General features: G+C 46.3%; 1 protein-coding gene across 7 annotated transcripts in view; it reads right to left on the bottom strand.

Annotated features, from left to right (window-relative positions):
• The window catches only part of TACC2 (transforming acidic coiled-coil containing protein 2), a 185,608-nt gene that overhangs the window by 20,769 nt on the left and 145,454 nt on the right, over positions 1-19,385 (bottom strand). For all 7 annotated transcript variants that reach the window (XR_015870049.1, XM_088450515.1, XM_088450514.1 and 4 more), the window contains 5 exons: positions 13,469-13,529; positions 11,125-11,332; positions 8,717-8,778; positions 411-520; positions 161-317 (listed from right to left, as the gene is read on the bottom strand). Coding sequence is in view for 6 of the 7 variants with exons in the window: in XM_088450515.1 (XP_088306641.1) it covers positions 161-317; positions 411-520; positions 8,717-8,778; positions 11,125-11,332; positions 13,469-13,529 (598 nt within the window). In the remaining variant the exon portion in view is untranslated. The remainder of the gene's footprint in view (positions 1-160; positions 318-410; positions 521-8,716; positions 8,779-11,124; positions 11,333-13,468; positions 13,530-19,385) is intronic.

The raw sequence follows: 19,385 nt of genomic DNA, 5'->3' as shown, positions 1-19,385 counted from the left end.
GAGATCTAGGAAATAAGCCAAGAGAATGTTTCTCACTAAGTGGAGGACCATTCATAATATATAGATGGCAGTTCCTTACCAGTCATCCTCTGGGGCTGGCACGTTGCATTGCTATATACGGTACTTTGTAACATGAACGGTAAATAGATGGGTTCCTTACCAGTTCCATTTTGCCACTACCGAGCATCCCAGGCTCTTCTTCTCTTTGCAGCAACCTCTCCAGGGTCTGGTGCAAGGTGTCCTGCATCATGGGTGGAGATCGTGAGATGGGCAGCTGTCCCGAGCACAAACTAGGTTCCATTCCTTCAAAGCTTGAGCTAGTAAGACACCATATTGTACATTCAGCCTCTGATTACTAAGATTCACACAATTATCCGCACTGTTTAGACCAGCATTGCTGCTCTACTTACTCTAATCCTGGAGTGCAGGATTCTGAAAACTTGACCAGCGTGTTTCCTGGGCTATCCTGTGATGCTTCAAACATGAGGTACATCGCCTGAGTCTGGGTTACGTCCCGGAGCTAAGGACATATCACAGCAGAAAGATCAGAGTGAGCCAGGCTGTGTATAATGCAGGCTGCTGTCACACACCGCACACACCCACACCCACACCATAATTCTTTGTACATCAATCAGGTGTATTGTTATATTTTAATGGCATAAGAGTCAGTCCTACAAGAGCTCTGCATTAGGCATATTGTTTATAAAGTATGTAGGCAGGTTTACAGCATAGATAACTACATTTGTTACTTCCTGTTTTTATATTTAGACTTGGTACAAGGACATGTATCATTTATTTCCATACCTGTGTTCAGGAGCCTTAGCAAACTTAAAGGGCAAATGCCATTGTTAAATTATTCCAGGTATAAAGACACTTCCTGCCAGGGGCGTCTTAAGAAAGGAGGGGGTCCGTGTGCACTCCCTGTGCGGGGCCCCCTCCTCTCTCCCCGGACAAGCTGAGTTTAAAATAATATGGGTGCAGGGTGTGCGGTGCAGGGCCCCCCTGGACCCGGGGGCCCATGTGCCCCGCACACACTGCACCCATTATAGATACGCCCCTGCTTCCTGCACCACTGGACAGTTGCCTTGTTGTGGCACCAATGTCAATGCCAGCAACCACTGGCTGTGGCAGGGCTGACAAAGCAGGGTCAGGTATTGAGTAGACCAAGGGGGTTGCTGGCTCCTAATTTGTGTTGGTCCCGTGCCCTTATGTAATCAAGATTTTATTTACTTGGAACTGAATTGTAAATGATTTTGCTCCCTCCTGAGTTAGCATGATACTGCAGTCTGCTTATTATTACCAATGAAGAATTGTAAAATAACAGCCCATTATGCCATTTTCTGCGCTCTCCTTCATATGTAACATAACTATATGCCAGTTGTAATTAGTACCTGCAAAGAACAAAGGACATATCAAGAGGTACAAACTAGCAAGGTACTGTGGGCCTGATTCAGCAAGGATCGCAACTGCCATTATGCAAGGAATCACACGATTGTTGCGATCTGCCCATGCGTATGCATTACAGTGCGCATGTGCGAACACTCCACTGTGATCGCAGAGTGATTGACAGGAAGTACCATTTGGTGGTGAAACGCAGGCGTGCCAGTGCATTTGAACACTGTTGCATGGACGTGCATAAATTATCCACTGCGATGCTGTACGCAGCTTGTGTACTCCTAGCGTGCGATGAGGTTAGCAATTCCTGAGTAAGGCCAGAGCTTGTGCAAGTGTGCGTGAGGCTCCGATTGTACTGTATTGTAATGATGGTTTAACAATCTTGCTAAGGATTACTGATGTGTGCAAGGTAAGTGGGTGTCCATATGTTGAGCTACAACGGCTTAGCGATCACAGTGGATTAGCATACTATCACAATGAGACTGCGTGCATAATCGCTATAGCATTCGCAGCTGCGATCTGTAATGAATCAGGCCCTGTTATCTCTTTAGTGGCGTTTATGCTGGGACCATTTGCAGATCACTGTGCCAAAAACCCTTCTTTCCTCTATGAGGGCATATTTTTTTGTCAGTAGTGTGATTTGGAATTCACAAAGTTAGGGACATGTTACCCAGAGCAGGAAATAGTATAATGCTAGGGCCATGTTACCCAGTGCAGGCAATAGGATAATGCTAGGGACATGTTACCCAGAGCAGGAAATAGTATAATGCTAGGGCCATGTTACCCAGTGCAGGCAATAGTATAATGCTAGGGACATGTTACCCAGTGCAGGCAATAGTATAATGCTAGGGACATGTTACCCAGTGCAGGCAATAGTATAATGCTAGGGACATGTTACCCAGAGCAGGCTATAGTATAATGCTAGGGACATGTTACCCAGTGCAGGCAATAGTATAATGCTAGGGACATGTTACCCAGTGCAGGCTATAGTATAATGCTAGAGACATGTTACCCAGTGCAGCCCATAGTATAATGCTAGGGACATGTTACCAGTGCAGGCAATAGTATAATCCTAGGGACATGTTACCCAGTGCAGGCAATAGTATAATGATAGGGACATGTTACCCAGTGCAGCCCATAGTATAATGCCTAGGGACATGTTACCCAGTGCAGGCAATAGTATAATGCTAGGGACATGTTACCCAGCGCAGCCCATAGTATAATGCTAGGGACATGTTACCCAGTGCAGGCAATAGTATAATGCTAGGGACATGTTACCCAGTGCAGGCAACAGTATAATGATAGGGACATGTTACCCAGTGCAGGCAATAGTATAATGCTAGGGACATGTTACCCAGTGCAGGCAACAGTATAATGATAGGGACATGTTACCCAGTGCAGGCAATAGTATAATGCTAGGGACATGTTACCCAGTGCAGGCAATAGTATAATGCTAGGGACATGTTACCCAGTGCAGGCAACAGTATAATGATAGGGACATGTTACCCAGTGCAGGCAATAGTATAATGATAGGGACATGTTACCCAGTGCAGGATATAGTATAATGATAGGGACATGTTACCCAGTGCAGGCAATAGTATAATGATAGGGACATGTTACCCAGAGCAGGAAATAGTATAATGCTAGGGACATGTTACCCAGTGCAGGCAATAGTATAATGATAGGGACATGTTACCCAGTGCAGGCAATAGTATAATGATAGGGACATGTTACCCAGAGCAGGAAATAGTATAATGCTAGGGACATGTTACCCAGTGCAGGCAATAGTATAATGCTAGGGACATGTTACCCAGTGCAGGCAATAGTATAATGATAGGGACATGTTACCCAGAGCAGGAAATAGTATAATGCTAGGGACATGTTACCCAGTGCAGGCAATAGTATAATGCTAGGGACATGTTACCCAGTGCAGGCAATAGTATAATGCTAGGGACATGTTACCCAGTGCAGGCAATAGTATAATGCTAGGGACATGTTACCCAGTGCAGGCAATAGTATAATGATAGGGACATGTTACCCAGAGCAGGAAATAGTATAATGCTAGGGACATGTTACCCAGTGCAGGCAATAGTATAATGCTAGGGACATTTTACCCAGTGCAGGCAATAGTATAATGCTAGGGACATGTTACCCAGAGCAGGCAATAGTATAATGCTAGGGACATGTTACCCAGTGCAGGCAATAGTGTAATACCCCACTATGTGAGTTATTACGTCTGACTTCGAATTACATTGGAAGACATATCCCAGCAGTCTCAGCAGCTGCTGAAGAGGTCAGGAGCAGCAGGTCACATGACCAGTGTCAGGTCAGTGACAGTTGGAGCTGTGGAGAGAAGAGAGCTGAGGGGACGCCATTGCAGAGTGATAAACAGCTGTAGTAACAGAGACAGAGAAAAAAAAATAGAAGAGTGGCTGGGACTTATAGTGCCACATAGTAAGCCATGCTGAGAGTCCTGTCCAATTGTTCACTGTGGCTACTTTTTGAAGAGAAAGTCGCATCCTAATTTTGGTCCTCAGATTTGGTGAGAGGAAGCCATTATTACACACAACTTCTATGTGTGATATAGAGACACTACTCCTAATTTATATATCAACACTGCAACATTGCTGCTTGTCATTCAGTTGTAAATACGCTTTAAGGGCCCCAACGTGTGCACAAGGAGTTATCCGTAACCTGGATTATAAAGGACATGTCATATGTTTTAGGTTATTGGGACATTCTATTAATTTGAAAAGAACATTGCTAATTTAGTATAGGAATAGTCAATTAGAAAAGCAGTAAGTTTGTTATTGTAATTTATGTGATTTAGTGTGTGTATATTGTACCAAACCTATCATTCTATAACAGTTACCCATTTCAGTAATTGTGGGTTTCTAAAAATAAATCCGTATAGCTTTTACATGAATTTTGACTCCCATTGTCTGTGTCTGGTTGGGAACCCTTGCCTCTCTGTGGGTGTGGTCTGAATTAGGAATTGCCGCCAGTTACACCTGCACCACACCATCTGTATTTTTCCCATTGGGGTATTACAATAGTATAATGCTAGGGACATGTTACCCAGAGCAGGCAATAGTATAATGCTAGGGACATGTTACCCAGTGCAGGCAATAGTATAATGCTAGGGACATGTTACCCAGAGCAGGCAATAGTATAATGCTAGGGACATGTTACCCAGAGCAGGCAATAGTATAATGTTAGGGACATGTCTCCCAGTGCAGGCAATAATACAATGCTAGGGACATGTTACCCAGTGCAGGCTATAGTATAATACTAGGGACATGTTACCCAGTGCAGGCAATAGTATAATGATAGGGACATGTTACCCAGTGCAGGCAATAGTATAATGCTATGGACATGTTACCCAGTGCAGGCAATAATATAATGCTAGGGACATGTTACCCAGTGCAGGCTATAGTATAATACTAGGGACATGTTACCCAGTGCAGGCAATAGTATAATGCTAGGGACATGTTACCCAGTGCAGGCAATAGTATAATGATAGGGACATGTTACCCAGTGCAGGCAATAGTATAATGCTAGGGACATGTTACCCAGTACAGGCTATAGTATAATACTAGGGACATGTTACCCAGTGCAGGCAATAGTATAATGCTAGGGACATGTTACCCAGAGCAGGCAATAGTATAATACTAGGGACATGTTACCCAGTGCAGGCAATAGTATAATGCTAGGGACATGTTACCCAGTGCAGGCTATAGTATAATACTAGGGACATGTTACCCAGTGCAGGCAATAGTATAATGATAGGGACATGTTACCCAGAGCAGGCAATAGTATAATGCTAGGGACATGTTACCCAGTGCAGGCAATAATATAATGCTAGGGACATGTTACCCAGAGCAGGCAATAGTATAATGCTAGGGACATGTTACGCAGAGCAGGCAATAGTATAATGTTAGGGACATGTCTCCCAGTGCAGGCAATAATACAATGCTAGGGACATGTTACCCAGTGCAGGCTATAGTATAATACTAGGGACATGTTACCCAGTGCAGGCAATAGTATAATGATAGGGACATGTTACCCAGTGCAGGCAATAGTATAATGCTATGGACATGTTACCCAGTGCAGGCAATAATATAATGCTAGGGACATGTTACCCAGTGCAGGCTATAGTATAATACTAGGGACATGTTACCCAGTGCAGGCAATAGTATAATGATAGGGACATGTTACCCAGTGCAGGCAATAGTATAATGCTAGGGACATGTTACCCAGTGCAGGCTATAGTATAATACTAGGGACATGTTACCCAGTGCAGGCAATAGTATAATGATAGGGACATGTTACCCAGTGCAGGCAATAGTATAATGCTAGGGACATGTTACCCAGTGCAGGCAATAATATGTTAGGGACATGTTACCCAGAGCAGGCAATAGTATAATGCTAGGGACATGTTACCCAGTGCAGGCTATAGTATAATACTAGGGACATGTTACCCAGTGCAGGCAATAGTATAATGATAGGGACATGTTACCCAGTGCAGGCAATAGTATAATGATAGGGACATGTTACCCAGTGCAGGCAATAGTATAATGCTAGGGACATGTTACCCAGTGCAGGCTATAGTATAATACTAGGGACATGTTACCCAGTGCAGGCAATAGTATAATGATAGGGACATGTTACCCAGTGCAGGCAATAGTATAATGCTAGGGACATGTTACCCAGTGCAGGCAATAATATGTTAGGGACATGTTACCCAGAGCAGGCAATAGTATAATGCTAGGGACATGTTACCCAGTGCAGGCAATAATATAATGCTAGGGACATGTTACCCAGAGCAGGCAATAGTATAATGCTAGGGACATGTTACGCAGAGTAGGCAATAGTATAATGTTAGGGACTTGTCACCCAGTGCAGGCAATAGTATAATGCTAGGGACATGTTACCAGAGCAGGCAATAGTATAATGATAGGGACATGTTACCCAGAGCAGGAAATAGTATAATGCTAGGGACATATTACCCAGAGCAGGCAATAGTATAATGATAGGCACATGTTACCCAGTGCAGGCAATAGTATAATGCTAGGGACATGTTACCCAGTGCAGGCAATAATATGTTAGGGACATGTTACCCAGAGCAGGCAATAGTATAATGCTAGGGACATGTTACCCAGTGCAGGCAATAATATAATGCTAGGGACATGTTACCCAGTGCAGGCAATAATATAATGCTAGGGACATGTTACCCAGAGCAGGCAATAGTATAATGCTAGGGACATGTTACGCAGAGTAGGCAATAGTATAATGTTAGGGACTTGTCACCCAGTGCAGGCAATAGTATAATGCTAGGGACATGTTACCAGAGCAGGCAATAGTATAATGATAGGGACATGTTACCCAGAGCAGGAAATAGTATAATGCTAGGGACATATTACCCAGAGCAGGCAATAGTATAATGCTAGGGACATGTTACCCAGAGCAGGCAATAGTATAATGCTAGGGACATGTTACCCAGTGCAGGCAATAATATAATGCTAGGGACATGTTACCCAGTGCAGGCAACAGTATAATGCTAGGGACATGTTACCCAGTGCAGGCAATAGTATAATGCTAGGGACATGTGACCCAGTGCAGGCAATAGTATAATGCTAGGGACATGTTACCCAGAGCAGGCAATAGTATAATGCTAGGGCCATGTTACCCAGAGCAGGCAATAGTATAATGCTAGGGACATGTTACCCAGTGCAGGCAATAATATAATGCTAGGGACATGTTACCCAGTGCAGGCAATAATATAATGCTAGGGACATGTTACCCAGTGCAGGCAACAGTATAATGCTAGGGACATGTTACCCAGAGCAGGCAATAGTATAATGCTAGGGACATGTTACCCAGTGCAGGCAACAGTATAATGCTAGGGACATGTTACCCAGAGCAGGCAATAGTATAATGCTAGGGACATGTTACCCAGTGCAGGCAATAGTATAATGCTAGGGACATGTTACCCAGTGCAGGCAATAGTATAATGCTAGGGACATGTTACCCAGTACAGGCAACAGTATAATGCTAGGGACATGTTACCCAGAGCAGGCAATAGTATAATGCTAAGGACATGTTACCCAGTGCAGGCAACAGTATAATGCTAGGGACATGTTACCCAGAGCAGGCAATAGTATAATGCTAGGGACATGTTACCCAGTGCAGGCAATAATATAATGCTAGGGACATGTTACCCAGTGCAGGCAACAGTATAATGCTAGGGACATGTTACCCAGAGCAGGCAATAGTATAATGTTAGGGACATGTTACCAGTGCAGGCAATAGTATAATGCTAGGGACATGTTACCCAGAGCAGGCAATAGTATAATGCTAGGGACATGTTACCCAGAGCAGGCAATAGTATAATGCTAGGGACATGTTACCCAGAGCAGGCAATAGTATAATGCTAGGGACATGTTACCCAGTGCAGGCAACAGTATAATGCTAGGGACATGTTACCCAGAGCAGGCAATAGTATAATACTAGGGACATGTTACCCAGAGCAGGCAATAGTATAATGCTAGGGACATGTTACCCAGAGCAGGCAATAGTATAATGCTAGGGACATGTTACCCAGTGCAGGCAACAGTATAATGCTAGGGACATGTTACCCAGAGCAGGCCATAGTATAATGCTAGGGACATGTTACCCAGTGCAGGCAATAGTATAATGCTAGGGACATGTTACCCAGTGCAGGCAACAGTATAATGCTAGGGACATGTTACCCAGAGCAGGCAATAGTATAATGCTAGGGACATGTTACCCAGAGCAGGCAATAGTATAATGCTAGGGACATGTTACCCAGAGCAGGCCATAGTATAATGCTAGGGACATGTTACCCAGAGCAGGCCATAGTATAATGCTAGGGACATGTTACCCAGTGCAGGCAATAGTATAATGCTAGGGACATGTTACCCAGTGCAGGCAATAGTATAATGCTAGGGACATGTGTTACCCAGTGCAGGCAATAATATAATGCCTGCACCAGACCTACCCCATTACCTTCATTACCAGCACTGTCCTAATACCTGATAACAGACTGCTGGGAGACTGCATGTTAGATTCATCTCACAGGCTATCATATTATGGAAATATTTGTTTTTAAAGGATTTATAATTTATTTTTATTTGTACATAAAAAAACTTTAAGTGCTCCTGGATTGTTGTTATTCACTACATATTCCCTGTTTATTAGGAAACAAGCACCTCTGAGACAATATGGCAGTGCTCTTACTACTTCTATATTCTCACTAACTTCTCTTCTTATGTGTCATGTGACAGCTGAGGCAGCTTACCGGAGAGCACTTCCCAGTCTTCTCCATGTATTCTATGCTGTACGAATTGCCAAATTCTATATCTGAAAAAGATATATAAAAAAAAAATAATGAAATTGTCACTTAATGGTGTCCTGTGGATGGAAGAAACACACTTTTCCCTCTACACATGTACCAGGGACCTGGTGGCACACTCTCTGCCTATAAAGTTTTAGCTTCACTTGTATCATGTATACAATTCAGCACACACTCTCAGTAGCTATTCTCATCATGTACTGACAGCAGGATGGTTATACTAATACCAGTACTCTCACCACCAGTTTAATTCTCCTGCCCAAATCTCACTCACATATACTGTAGTCTGTAGCTGCTTGATGTGATTTCAGTATTATCCAATTATTTTTTATTGTAAACAGAGCAAAATTCATAAAGTCATTAAAGACTAAACATGTATGTAATGTTCACACTACACCAGTGGTTCCCAAACGTTCTCCCTTCAAGGCACCCTTAGGGTTCCATATTTATTTCAAGGCACTCCTAAATAATAAGAATTTATAACTCTAACCATTTGCCCCCTCCATGTCTCTCCCTTTGCCCCCCTCCATGTCTCTCCCTTTGCCTCCTCCATGTCTCTCCCTTTGCCTCCTCCATGTCTCTCCATTTGCCCCCTCCATGTCTCTCCATTTGCCCCCTCCATGTCGGTCCCTTTGCCCTGCTCCATGTATCTTCCTTTGCCCACCTCTGTCTCTCCCTTTGCCCCCCTCCATATCTCTCCCATTGCCCCTCCATGTCTGTCCCTTTGCCCCCTTCCATTTCTCTACCTTTGCCCCCTCCATGTCTCTCCCTTTTCCCCCTCCATGTCTCTCCCTTTGCCCCCCTCCATGTCTCTCCCTTTGCCCCCCTCCATGTCTCTCCCTTTGCCCCCCTCCATGTCTCTCCCTTTGCCCCTCTCCATGTCTCTCCCTTTGCCTCCTCCATGTCTCTCCCTTTGCCCCCTCCATGTCGGTCCCTTTGCCCTGCTCCATGTATCTTCCTTTGCCCACCTCTGTCTCTCCCTTTGCCCCCCTCCATATCTCTCCCATTGCCTCTCCATGTCTATCCCTTTGCCCCCCTCCATTTCTCCCCCTTTGCCCCCTCCATGTCCCTCCATTTGCCCCCTCTATGTCTCTCCCCTTGGCCCTCCATGTCTCTCCCTTTGCCTCCCTCCATGTCTCTCACTTTTCCTCACTCCATGTCCCTTCCTTTGCCCCTCCATGTCTCTCCACCATTTGCCCCTCTCTATGTCCCCCCTACTTACCTTTAGTTATGATCACCAGCGCCGTTCTGCAGCATCGCGCCTCAGATCAGATCAGACACTTCCTGTCTGATCTCTCACAACGCACTGCCTTGTATGACCCCATTCAGCAGCAGGCAGCCTCAGGATTCACTGCTTGTTTCTTTGCGCTGCCAGGAACGCTCCTGCACACTTTCACCGCTCATCACAAATAAACCCTCCCTCCCACTCCGCTCCACACCCCAACTCCTCTCCCCCCATGTACAGACAAAATAATAATAATAAAAAAAATCACTGAGCAGTTTCCTTAGGCCACCGGTCGTCGCGGCACCCCGGAGAGAGTGCTGCGGCACCCCAGGGAGCAGTGGCACACAGTTTGGGAACCACTGCACTATACACATTACACCTTTATTACACCTTTTAAAATGATAGATTTGTGGGAAGAAACAACATGTGCAAGAGCGTAAGGTAAAGGTCAGGGACTAAGGAATAAAAAAACAGATGAAGTCATGGGCTACAATGTAACTGATACATCATGGGCCTATGTGTGTGTAAACAGGGAGGGGGTGTTTTGTGAGGTCTCAAGGCAACAGTCCCACGCCTTTAAGAACTAGTCATAGAAATTACAGAGTAAATGAATGTAATAAAAAAAATTATAATTATCACTTCTCATAAACACATAACATAAAGTAGACTAATTAGAATCTATAGAACATCTCTCATGTCTGAGGGGGTGTAGTCTCTTCCTTATAAGAGGCAATACTGGGGATAATTATTTCCAACGCCACATAAGCACTTTATACAGCACAGTATGTATAGACCACAGCACACCACTATCCCACCAACATAATTCTAATGTATATTTTTGCATGTCTATACTTAGCTTCTATAAGCATTAACTGATACAGTATAGTATACATAGCAAGAATTGGTAGTGAGACCCACCTCTAGCATACAGAGTAACAATTTATATACTGTGTAGTTGGTCAAAATTTAAAAAGAGGGAGATTTCAAAGGCCAACATTTTTAAAGCAGAAATGTTTATAAACCTGTATGTGTTCCTGGATATTAGGAATATGTGTACAGTGTATTAGCAGCAACAAACAATTGTAGTGGGTAACAATGGAGATACAAAAGGGTGTCAGTTGGGACATACCATCAGTGGTCGTGTGGAATTGGTTCTCATTGACAAAACTGGTCAGGTCCGAGGGCTGGGGATAGTCTTGCTTCTCTGGTTCAAGGTCCACTGCCATGCAGGCCCATTTCTGGCTACTGACAGAGGAGGCCAGCTTTTCCTCATCTGTAGCGTGTTCTTCTGAGGCTATCACCGGGGGAGCCTCTGATTTGGAAAGTAACGTCAGTTCCTGAAAGAAGATGTTCCCGCATTTAACTAATGTTTCATCATACGATATTCACAGGCTCACAAATGCTGCGACTTTGGATCTCAAATCGAAAATGATGTTTTTCACTATTTTAAAGAACCTCACTTCTATAGTAACTAACCTACTCATATTAAATATAAAATCTGAGTGATGAGTTATGGTGCGTACACATGGTACGATCAGTCAGTGATAACGATATAGCTGACTGATCTCCCTGCACCTTCCCAATATGCTGGATGATCGATATCGTTCATCCAGCACAACACCAACGATGGGTGCAGGTCTTTGTGTAACCTGGATGATACCGCCCTGGTTGGCCTGCATGCACGGCCGATGGTCGATATAGTTATCGTCCATACGTGCCCGCGCATCGCTGGTCGTTTGAAGGTTGGAAGGCACAAAAAAATGAACGATCTGAACGATAATGATATGAACGATATCGTTATCATTAATTTTCATCGTAGCGTGTGTACGCACCATTAGACTTTGCAGGCATTCTACTAGGTTAAAAAATATAGCTACTTTTTAATGGTCAGTAATTAGAACATGTCCTGGTGGTGTTAAGACAGTTCCATAAAAAAAATATGTTAAAGCATCCTGAACATTTAGCTTTGGTTAATTACATTTCTGTCCCGTGTATAAGACACAGTAACATGAAGCCAAAAGCCGCAGTCCGTCAATAGCTCTAGAACAATGATCTATGGAGATCTACTGAGTTCTAGGGACAGGTTTCAGCGTGCTTATTCATGGCAGGAAATACAAGCACAAATGTGAGCAAGGCAGCTCTCTGTGCCAGGCAGCCAGGGCCGCAGCTAGGGTAGTGCGGCCGGTGCCATCGCACAGGGTACCACAGGTCAGGGGGCGCTGTTTGGGCCTGTCATATTTCTGTTTATTATCATTCTTGCTTGTATCTTCCTCTTATTTCATCCCCAGCATCTCCTGGCCTCTCCTATCTCTTCCCTGGCCTTTCCCCATGAAGCCATGGCCCTTTTTTGGGTGCAAAAAAAATGAGGGGGGCGCCAATGCTCTTTCTGGCACAGGGCACCAAAAACTCTAGTTACGGCTCTGCAGGCAGCGTGAGGTGTGTGTGTGTGTACAGGGAAAGGAAGGGGGGCATAATGAAGAGATATTCTTTAAATATACCATTGTGATTCTCTGTGCAGGGAACAGTTCCAAAAGGCCCAACAGTGGGATTTTTACATACATGTCCATATCAGAGATATACAACATGCGGCTCTCCAGCTTCTGTAGAGCTACACATTCCAGCACGACCCCCCTCCCCCCCACCACCACAGTTTTAACATTCCCTAATAGCATGCTGGGATGTGTAGTTCAACATGCAGCTAGAGGGGCTGCATGTTGAATACCCATGATCTGTATGATATGCAGTCAGCATGTCGAAATTCAGAATGTTGACATATTCAGCATGTCGACATACATGTCTACATTCAGAATGTAGACACAGGATTTTAGGGTTTGGTTTAAAATCCCGAACAGTCTACCCATAAATATCATGTTGCATGAGATATCAATATCAAACATTGTACCCACTATTGTAAAAAATAAGAATATAAGAAGTATTGTAATATTAATTCACATTAAAGAAGTATACGTTATTCTTTGTAATAATCACATTGTATAAAAAAGGGATGGGGAACCTCCTACCCGGGGGCCTTATAAGGCCCTCGGAATCATTTGGTCTGGCCCTCTGAGCTTTTTTCTGTTAGCCTCATTTTGCTAGCAGGTTGCCTAGAATGGCACCATGCAGCCAGAATCTATGCAGCAGTGCCACCTGGAGCGTCCTTAGGATGCTTCAGACGGTCACACCGCTGCCCTTACAGCTCCCCGGAGCATCCTCAAGATGCTCCGGACATTGCTGTAATCACCGGCAATTGTGGCCCCGCCCCCGTGTGACGTCACGTGGAGGGGGCATGGCCTGAACCAGGCCCGCAAATAATGTTATATATATCAAAATGGCCCTCGGCAGAAAAAAGGTTCCCCACCCTTGGTATAAAAGAAAGATATAATGGCCATTAGTTTGTAAAGCACCATGATCTCATTATACAGGACACGTGTGCTGCTACCCAGTCATATCAGCCAGAGACAAACCATACAAACCTCGGAGCCATTCTCAGTGACTGGGGAACGCTTTGGTGATTTCTTCACCCTGAAGGTGTCACTGAAACAAAAAAGCACATAAAGGAACATTGATATGAGAACATAAGCTGGTGAACAAAGCTCTTTGTGAAATTGTAATTTAAAAAGCTATTACTCCTTTGTTTCTATTTCCAAAGGCCTGATACACTAGATGTAACTACAGGCTTCTCAGCACCATTTTGTCACCCTGCAGGCCCTGGGTCAAGGAAACTTTTTAAACTTGACACAGGAGTTCCATGTCCCAATTCCATATCATCACGATTTCAAAAACACAGGGGGAAATATATCAACGCTTGGAGATGGATGAAGTGGAAAGACATAAAGTACCGACCAATCAGCTTCTAATTGTCCTGTTTCAAACACAGCCTGTAAAATGACAGTTAGAAGGTGATTGGTTGGTACTTAGGACCTCATTCAGAGGCGATCGCAAGAAGCGATCGCTCTCTCTGAATGAGGGCGGGCGCTTCTTGTTTTTTGGTGCGGCCTCCTGGTCACAAGCTAAGCTGTGGGTTACCACCCACAGCTTAACTAGCGACCAGGGTGATGGTCGCGATGGTGATCACCATCGCGACCATCGGTGCTTGCGACCAGACCCTAAGGTTGGGTCTGGGCACTCGCAAGCCCCAGGGAGCTTTCTACTCTGATCGAGCAGGAAGCTCCCCACTGACATCACTGATGATGTCAGTGCGGCCGCCCACAAAACGGTAGGCGTTCGTTAAGGAACGCCTCAGTTTTGGAAACCACCCCCCCCCGGCCCGCCTACAAAAAGGGGCGAGCTGTCGATCAACATCGACGGCCGCCCCTTTTGTAGTGAGCTCCGGAGCGAGAGAGTTTCTCTCTCGCCCCGGGGCTTGCGTACGCGCAGTGCGGATGCTGCGCGTGCGCAGGGCTACCCATCGAACCGGTTGCGAGCACATCGGTGCTTGCGACCGGGTCTGAATGACCCCTTAATCTCCACTTTGGGATGCATTTATCAACGATGCATAAATGGCACTCGGGGTTATGTCATCTTTTCTCTATTCAATAAAAAGTGGTAATCTAAGATGACCACTGTTTGTCACAGCATCGTTCTCGCCATCTTTAGACGGAAAGAGCGATGCGGTCTCCATTGATGGCAATGGGGACCCAGCGCTGTCTTTCTGGCAGCCTTCCAGGCACTGCCGGGTCCCCGTGTCATGCACATGAGCAGACGGATCGCCGATTACACAGGTGCCCGTCGCTGGCGGCGTTAGGCTGCCAGCAGCCGAGCAAAGGACCTCTCTGTACCTCTCCGGAGGGGTAACTATTGTCATAGTCATACTAAACGAAAAATGCCACTTGTATTTACCTTTGTTCATAAATGGGGCCTTTTATCTCTCTCCAAGCTTTGATAAATCTCCCCCACATACATTTGGTGGCAGCGGCAAACACGAATAAACAAAAACACATACTAATTTGCCCCACACCACTAAATGCTTTCTGTGTGTCTCACAGCCATCAAAATCTATATTTACAGCTGTAAAGGAGTATTAGGACATTTAGGAGAGAGAGTTGCACGCTGGGCAGCCCCCTCCCTTCGTACACAGCACAGTACAGACAACACTTGGCTGAGTAACACATGTATACAAGCATGCCATCAGCTGTAGCTTAGCTTGGCAGGTGAGATACAACATGCTAGGATTGGCAAAGGTGACAATAGGAAAATGACAAGCCAAAAACGGAAAACAGGACAAACACAGACTGAATGAAGCAGTGGCAGCATCGGGGAGACACAGACAATGACTGAGGTGAGATTACTTACAAGAGAGAATAGACAGACACGACATCTTCAACCATCCTATAGACACAGAGACAAAGAGACAGACAGACAGAAGGCTGTGTACGCGCACTGTAATACACACTCTGTGCCACTACAAGTGTAATGTGCACATAAACACCTATTAACATACCTCAAGAAGAAATGTCACAACAAACTACCCAGGGGACTAACATATATCCTCCCACACAATCCTGGAAACTAGCTGATGAGCTGCCTTTATGAAAACTGCATTTCTAGGAGAGCTATAGGTGCTCAGTAGGGTATATAGGTTACCATGCACTGTTCCCTGTATGGGTTAAAGATTAGCAGCTCTGCAAATTCAAGCATTGACGGAGATTCATATTCTCCAAATGTTTATAAGACAATCAGTAGTATGTTATTTTCTGCTGCATTGTTGTAGTTTGGCAGAGTGCTGCCAGATTGCTGATGGCTGTAATAGTGTGAGGCAGGAGGGCTGGACGCAACATCGATCTAGTCTAACAATAGAACCGGCCGCAAATTGTTTTGCAGTGAACAGGAGAGGGGCGGAAGGTGTGACAGCTCAGGCTACTACCTTATAAAAGTGAATTGGGATACATCAGCTAAAATATTCTTACTTAAAGAAAATATGTCCCTATTATAACTGGATATATTCTGTTTATATTGTACATATTGAGGCTTATGTGCATTTGATCATGAAACGGGCATAAATGACTTTTATAAAAGCACATACGAAGAGAAGGAACTATGGGCCTGATTCAGAGCCGCTCGTAAGCGGCCGCTCATTCGTTCCGACCGATGTTCGCACAACTGCACATGCGTACAGATTTTAATACGCATGAGCGAATCAGTCAGTGCGGCCGAAAATCGTGTGCTCGCTAAATAGCGAATGCCTTCTACTTTGAGTGACAGAATGAGGCGTTTGTGGGTGGTAACAGGGGAAGGTGCTTGAAAACGGGGAGTGGAGTTCCAAACGCAGGCGTGCCAAACAGTCAAAACAGGCGTTTTAAGGGTGTGCATAATTAACAAAGCAGCGTTATTGCCCACGTCACTTGGTTGTTTTATAGTTAGAACTGCTCGCATGATTGTGGTAGGAAAAACCAACCACAAGAATAGCGAGCAGTTCATACGCCGTCCAATGTACTCGATTAATCTAATAAATAGCGGACATGACGTATGATGCGAGCGGCCAGGGGGCGTTTTTTCAAAATTACGTTCGCATGTTTCGTTCGCTCGTTCAGACATAGAGGCGTGAACAGACCGCAAAGAGCGAACGGTTAATTTAAATAGTCAGCCCTTTTTTCTGGACGAGCGAGCGCAAATAGCGTCCGGCTCTGAATCAGGCCCTATGGCCATACACAGAATTCACATTCTATAGTAATTAGCAACTGTAGTATATGTATTCGCTATTATTATTACTACAAAAACTTTGTGTAATACATTTGTTTTAATCTGCCCACAAAAGCCCTAGTAAAGAAGAAAGCACCAATAAGTGTCAGCCAATCATAAGCAGTTCACTGGTGCTGGTGACTGACATCATTATCCTCTGGCTTTTCCAGGCATTCATGCCATTTGTCAGATAAAGAACACCGGCACCCAAGTCAAGCTTCAAACCAGGATAATACAAATGTAACTTCATACATAAGTAATACTCAGTCCATGATTATTCTGTAGTCCATATAGCACATAGATTCCTCTTCAATGATTGTTCGTCCTTCTTTTCCTTTGTATTTATATTACATTGGTGAGGTAATCACAACATATGAAGGTTTAGTTATGATGCCCTATCCTTCACTAATCAATTAGGACATCAAATAGCCGTATCTGGCCAGTTATCTACCGTAAACTATGCTTCACTGAATAATATAGCCTATACAGTATTAGAATTTTTTGTACTTTAGGGATTCATTATTTTGTTATATCTGAGGAAGGAACATCCTACTGAAGCATTGGCATATACCTCAAAGAAACTGCTATGTCATTAAAGCAGCGTCATCTATCGTAAGCGGGTTGGGTTCCCGGCAGTGGGGATGCCGCCGGTCAGAATACCAACAGTCAGAATCCCGACACCCGTAGGTAAGTATACTACCACTTACCTTAACCCCTACTCTAACCCTCCCCTGTGCCTAAACCTAACTTCCCCACCTAGTGCCTAAACCTAACCTTTCCCTACCCGCACCCTAACCCTCCCCGGCACCTAAACCTAACCTCCCCCCCTAGTGCCTATATCTAACCTAACCTACCCGCATCCTAAACCTAACCCTCCCCCCCCTTAGTGCCTAACCCTCCCCCTAGTGCCTAACCCCCTAACCCCCGATACTTACCTTCGGGATGCCAGCGGTATTTAGACAGTCGGCATCCCACACGCTGGGATGCTGACTACATCCCATCGGGAGTATGGTACGCTGACTATATCTGGCCCATGGTGTTTCCGATACGGCAATCATTGAAGAGGAATCTACTTGCTTTATGGACTACAGAATAATCATGGACAAAGTGTTATTTATGCATCAAGTTACATTTGTATCATCCTGGTTTGAAGCTTGACTTGGGCACCAAGACCCGGTGTTCTTTATCTGTACTCTGTGATTGAAGTTTTGGGGGTCTTCATTTCACAGGTGGCTGTCTTACTGTTTTTTACTTCATGGCAGGAGTGGAACTAGCGGCGGTGCATCCAACAGCGCCGCTGCCCGCCGTCCCGGTCCCCATTAAGTAAATGGTTGGAACCGGAGCGGGCCCACTTCGGCCGCTTCGGCTCCAACATGACAGTCTGACACTCACCGCAGCCCGGCCCCTTGTAATGACACGGCGCGCGTGACGTCATGACGTCACACGCGCAGTGTCATAACAAGGGGCCGGGCTGCTGGAGGGAGAGGATCAAGAGGAGCCGCGGATTGAGAGGAGCAGCGAGGAAGAGAAGCGGCCAAGGAAACAAGGTAAGTAAGCCGGCTGCAGTGGTATGGGCTGGGGGGAGCAAGGCTGAGAAACGCTGGGGGGGGGGAGGAGGGCTGAGACATGCTGCGGGTGGAGGAAGGCTGAGACACACTGGGGGGGAAAGGCTGAGACACGCTGGGGGGGAGGAAGGCTGAGACACGCTGGGGGGGGAGGAAGGCTGAGACACGCTGGGGGGGAGGATGCTGAGACACGCTGGGGGGGGAGGCTGAGACACGCTGGGGGGGGAGGAAGGCTGAGACACGCTGGGGGGGGGAGAAGGCTGAGACACGCTTGGGGGGAAGAAGGCTGAGACACGCTGGGGGGGGAGGAAGGCTGAGACACGCTAGGGGGGAGGAAGGCTGAGACACGCTGGGGGGGAGGAAGGCTGAGACACGCTGGGGGGGAGGAAGGCTGACACGCTGGGGGAGGGGGAAGGCTGAGACACTGGGGGGAGAGGCTGAGATGCTGGGGGGAGAGGAGGGCTGAGACGCTGGGGGGGAGACATGCTGGGGGGAGAGGCTGAGACGCTGGGGTAGGGGGAAGGCTGAGACACGCTGGGGGGAGAGGCTGAGACGCTGGGGGAGGGTGAAGGCTGAGACACTGGGGGGGAGAGCCTGAGACATGCTGGGGGAGGGGGAAGGCTGAGACACTTTGGCTGTTTGGGAAGAGGATGACATGCTGGGGGGGGGGCTGACACGCTGGGGCTGGGGGGGGGGGAGAGGCTGACACGCTGGGGCTGGGGGAGAGAATGAGGCTGACACCCTGGGGCTGGGGGAGAGAATGAGGCTGACACGCTGGGGCTGGGGGAGAGAATGAGGCTGACACGCTGGGGCTGGGGGGGGGAGAATGAGGCTGACACGCTGGGGCTGGGGGAGAATGAGGCTGACACGCTGGGGCTGGGGGGGGAGAATGAGGCTGACACGCTGGGGCTGGGGGAGAATGAGGCTGACACGCTGGGGCTGGGGGGGGGGAATGAGGCTGACACGCTGGGGCTGGGGGGGGGGAATTGAGGCTGATACGCTGGGGCTGGGGGGGAGAATGAGGCTGACACACAGGCTGGACGGAAAGGATTTAATAACTGGGGGGGTAGTGAGGGGTGGTGAAAAAATGTTCGGGTGCCAGGAATGGATGGGGGGGGGGCCAAAGCATATTCTTGCACCTGTGCCC

This window comes from Taudactylus pleione, unplaced genomic scaffold (genome assembly GCF_031769625.1).
Source record: "Taudactylus pleione unplaced genomic scaffold, aTauple2 ptg000518l, whole genome shotgun sequence".
Classification (NCBI taxonomy): Eukaryota; Metazoa; Chordata; class Amphibia; order Anura; family Myobatrachidae; genus Taudactylus; species Taudactylus pleione.
The sequence above is the reverse complement of the archived record's forward strand: the minus strand, read 5'-3'. Positions and strand labels throughout refer to the sequence as shown.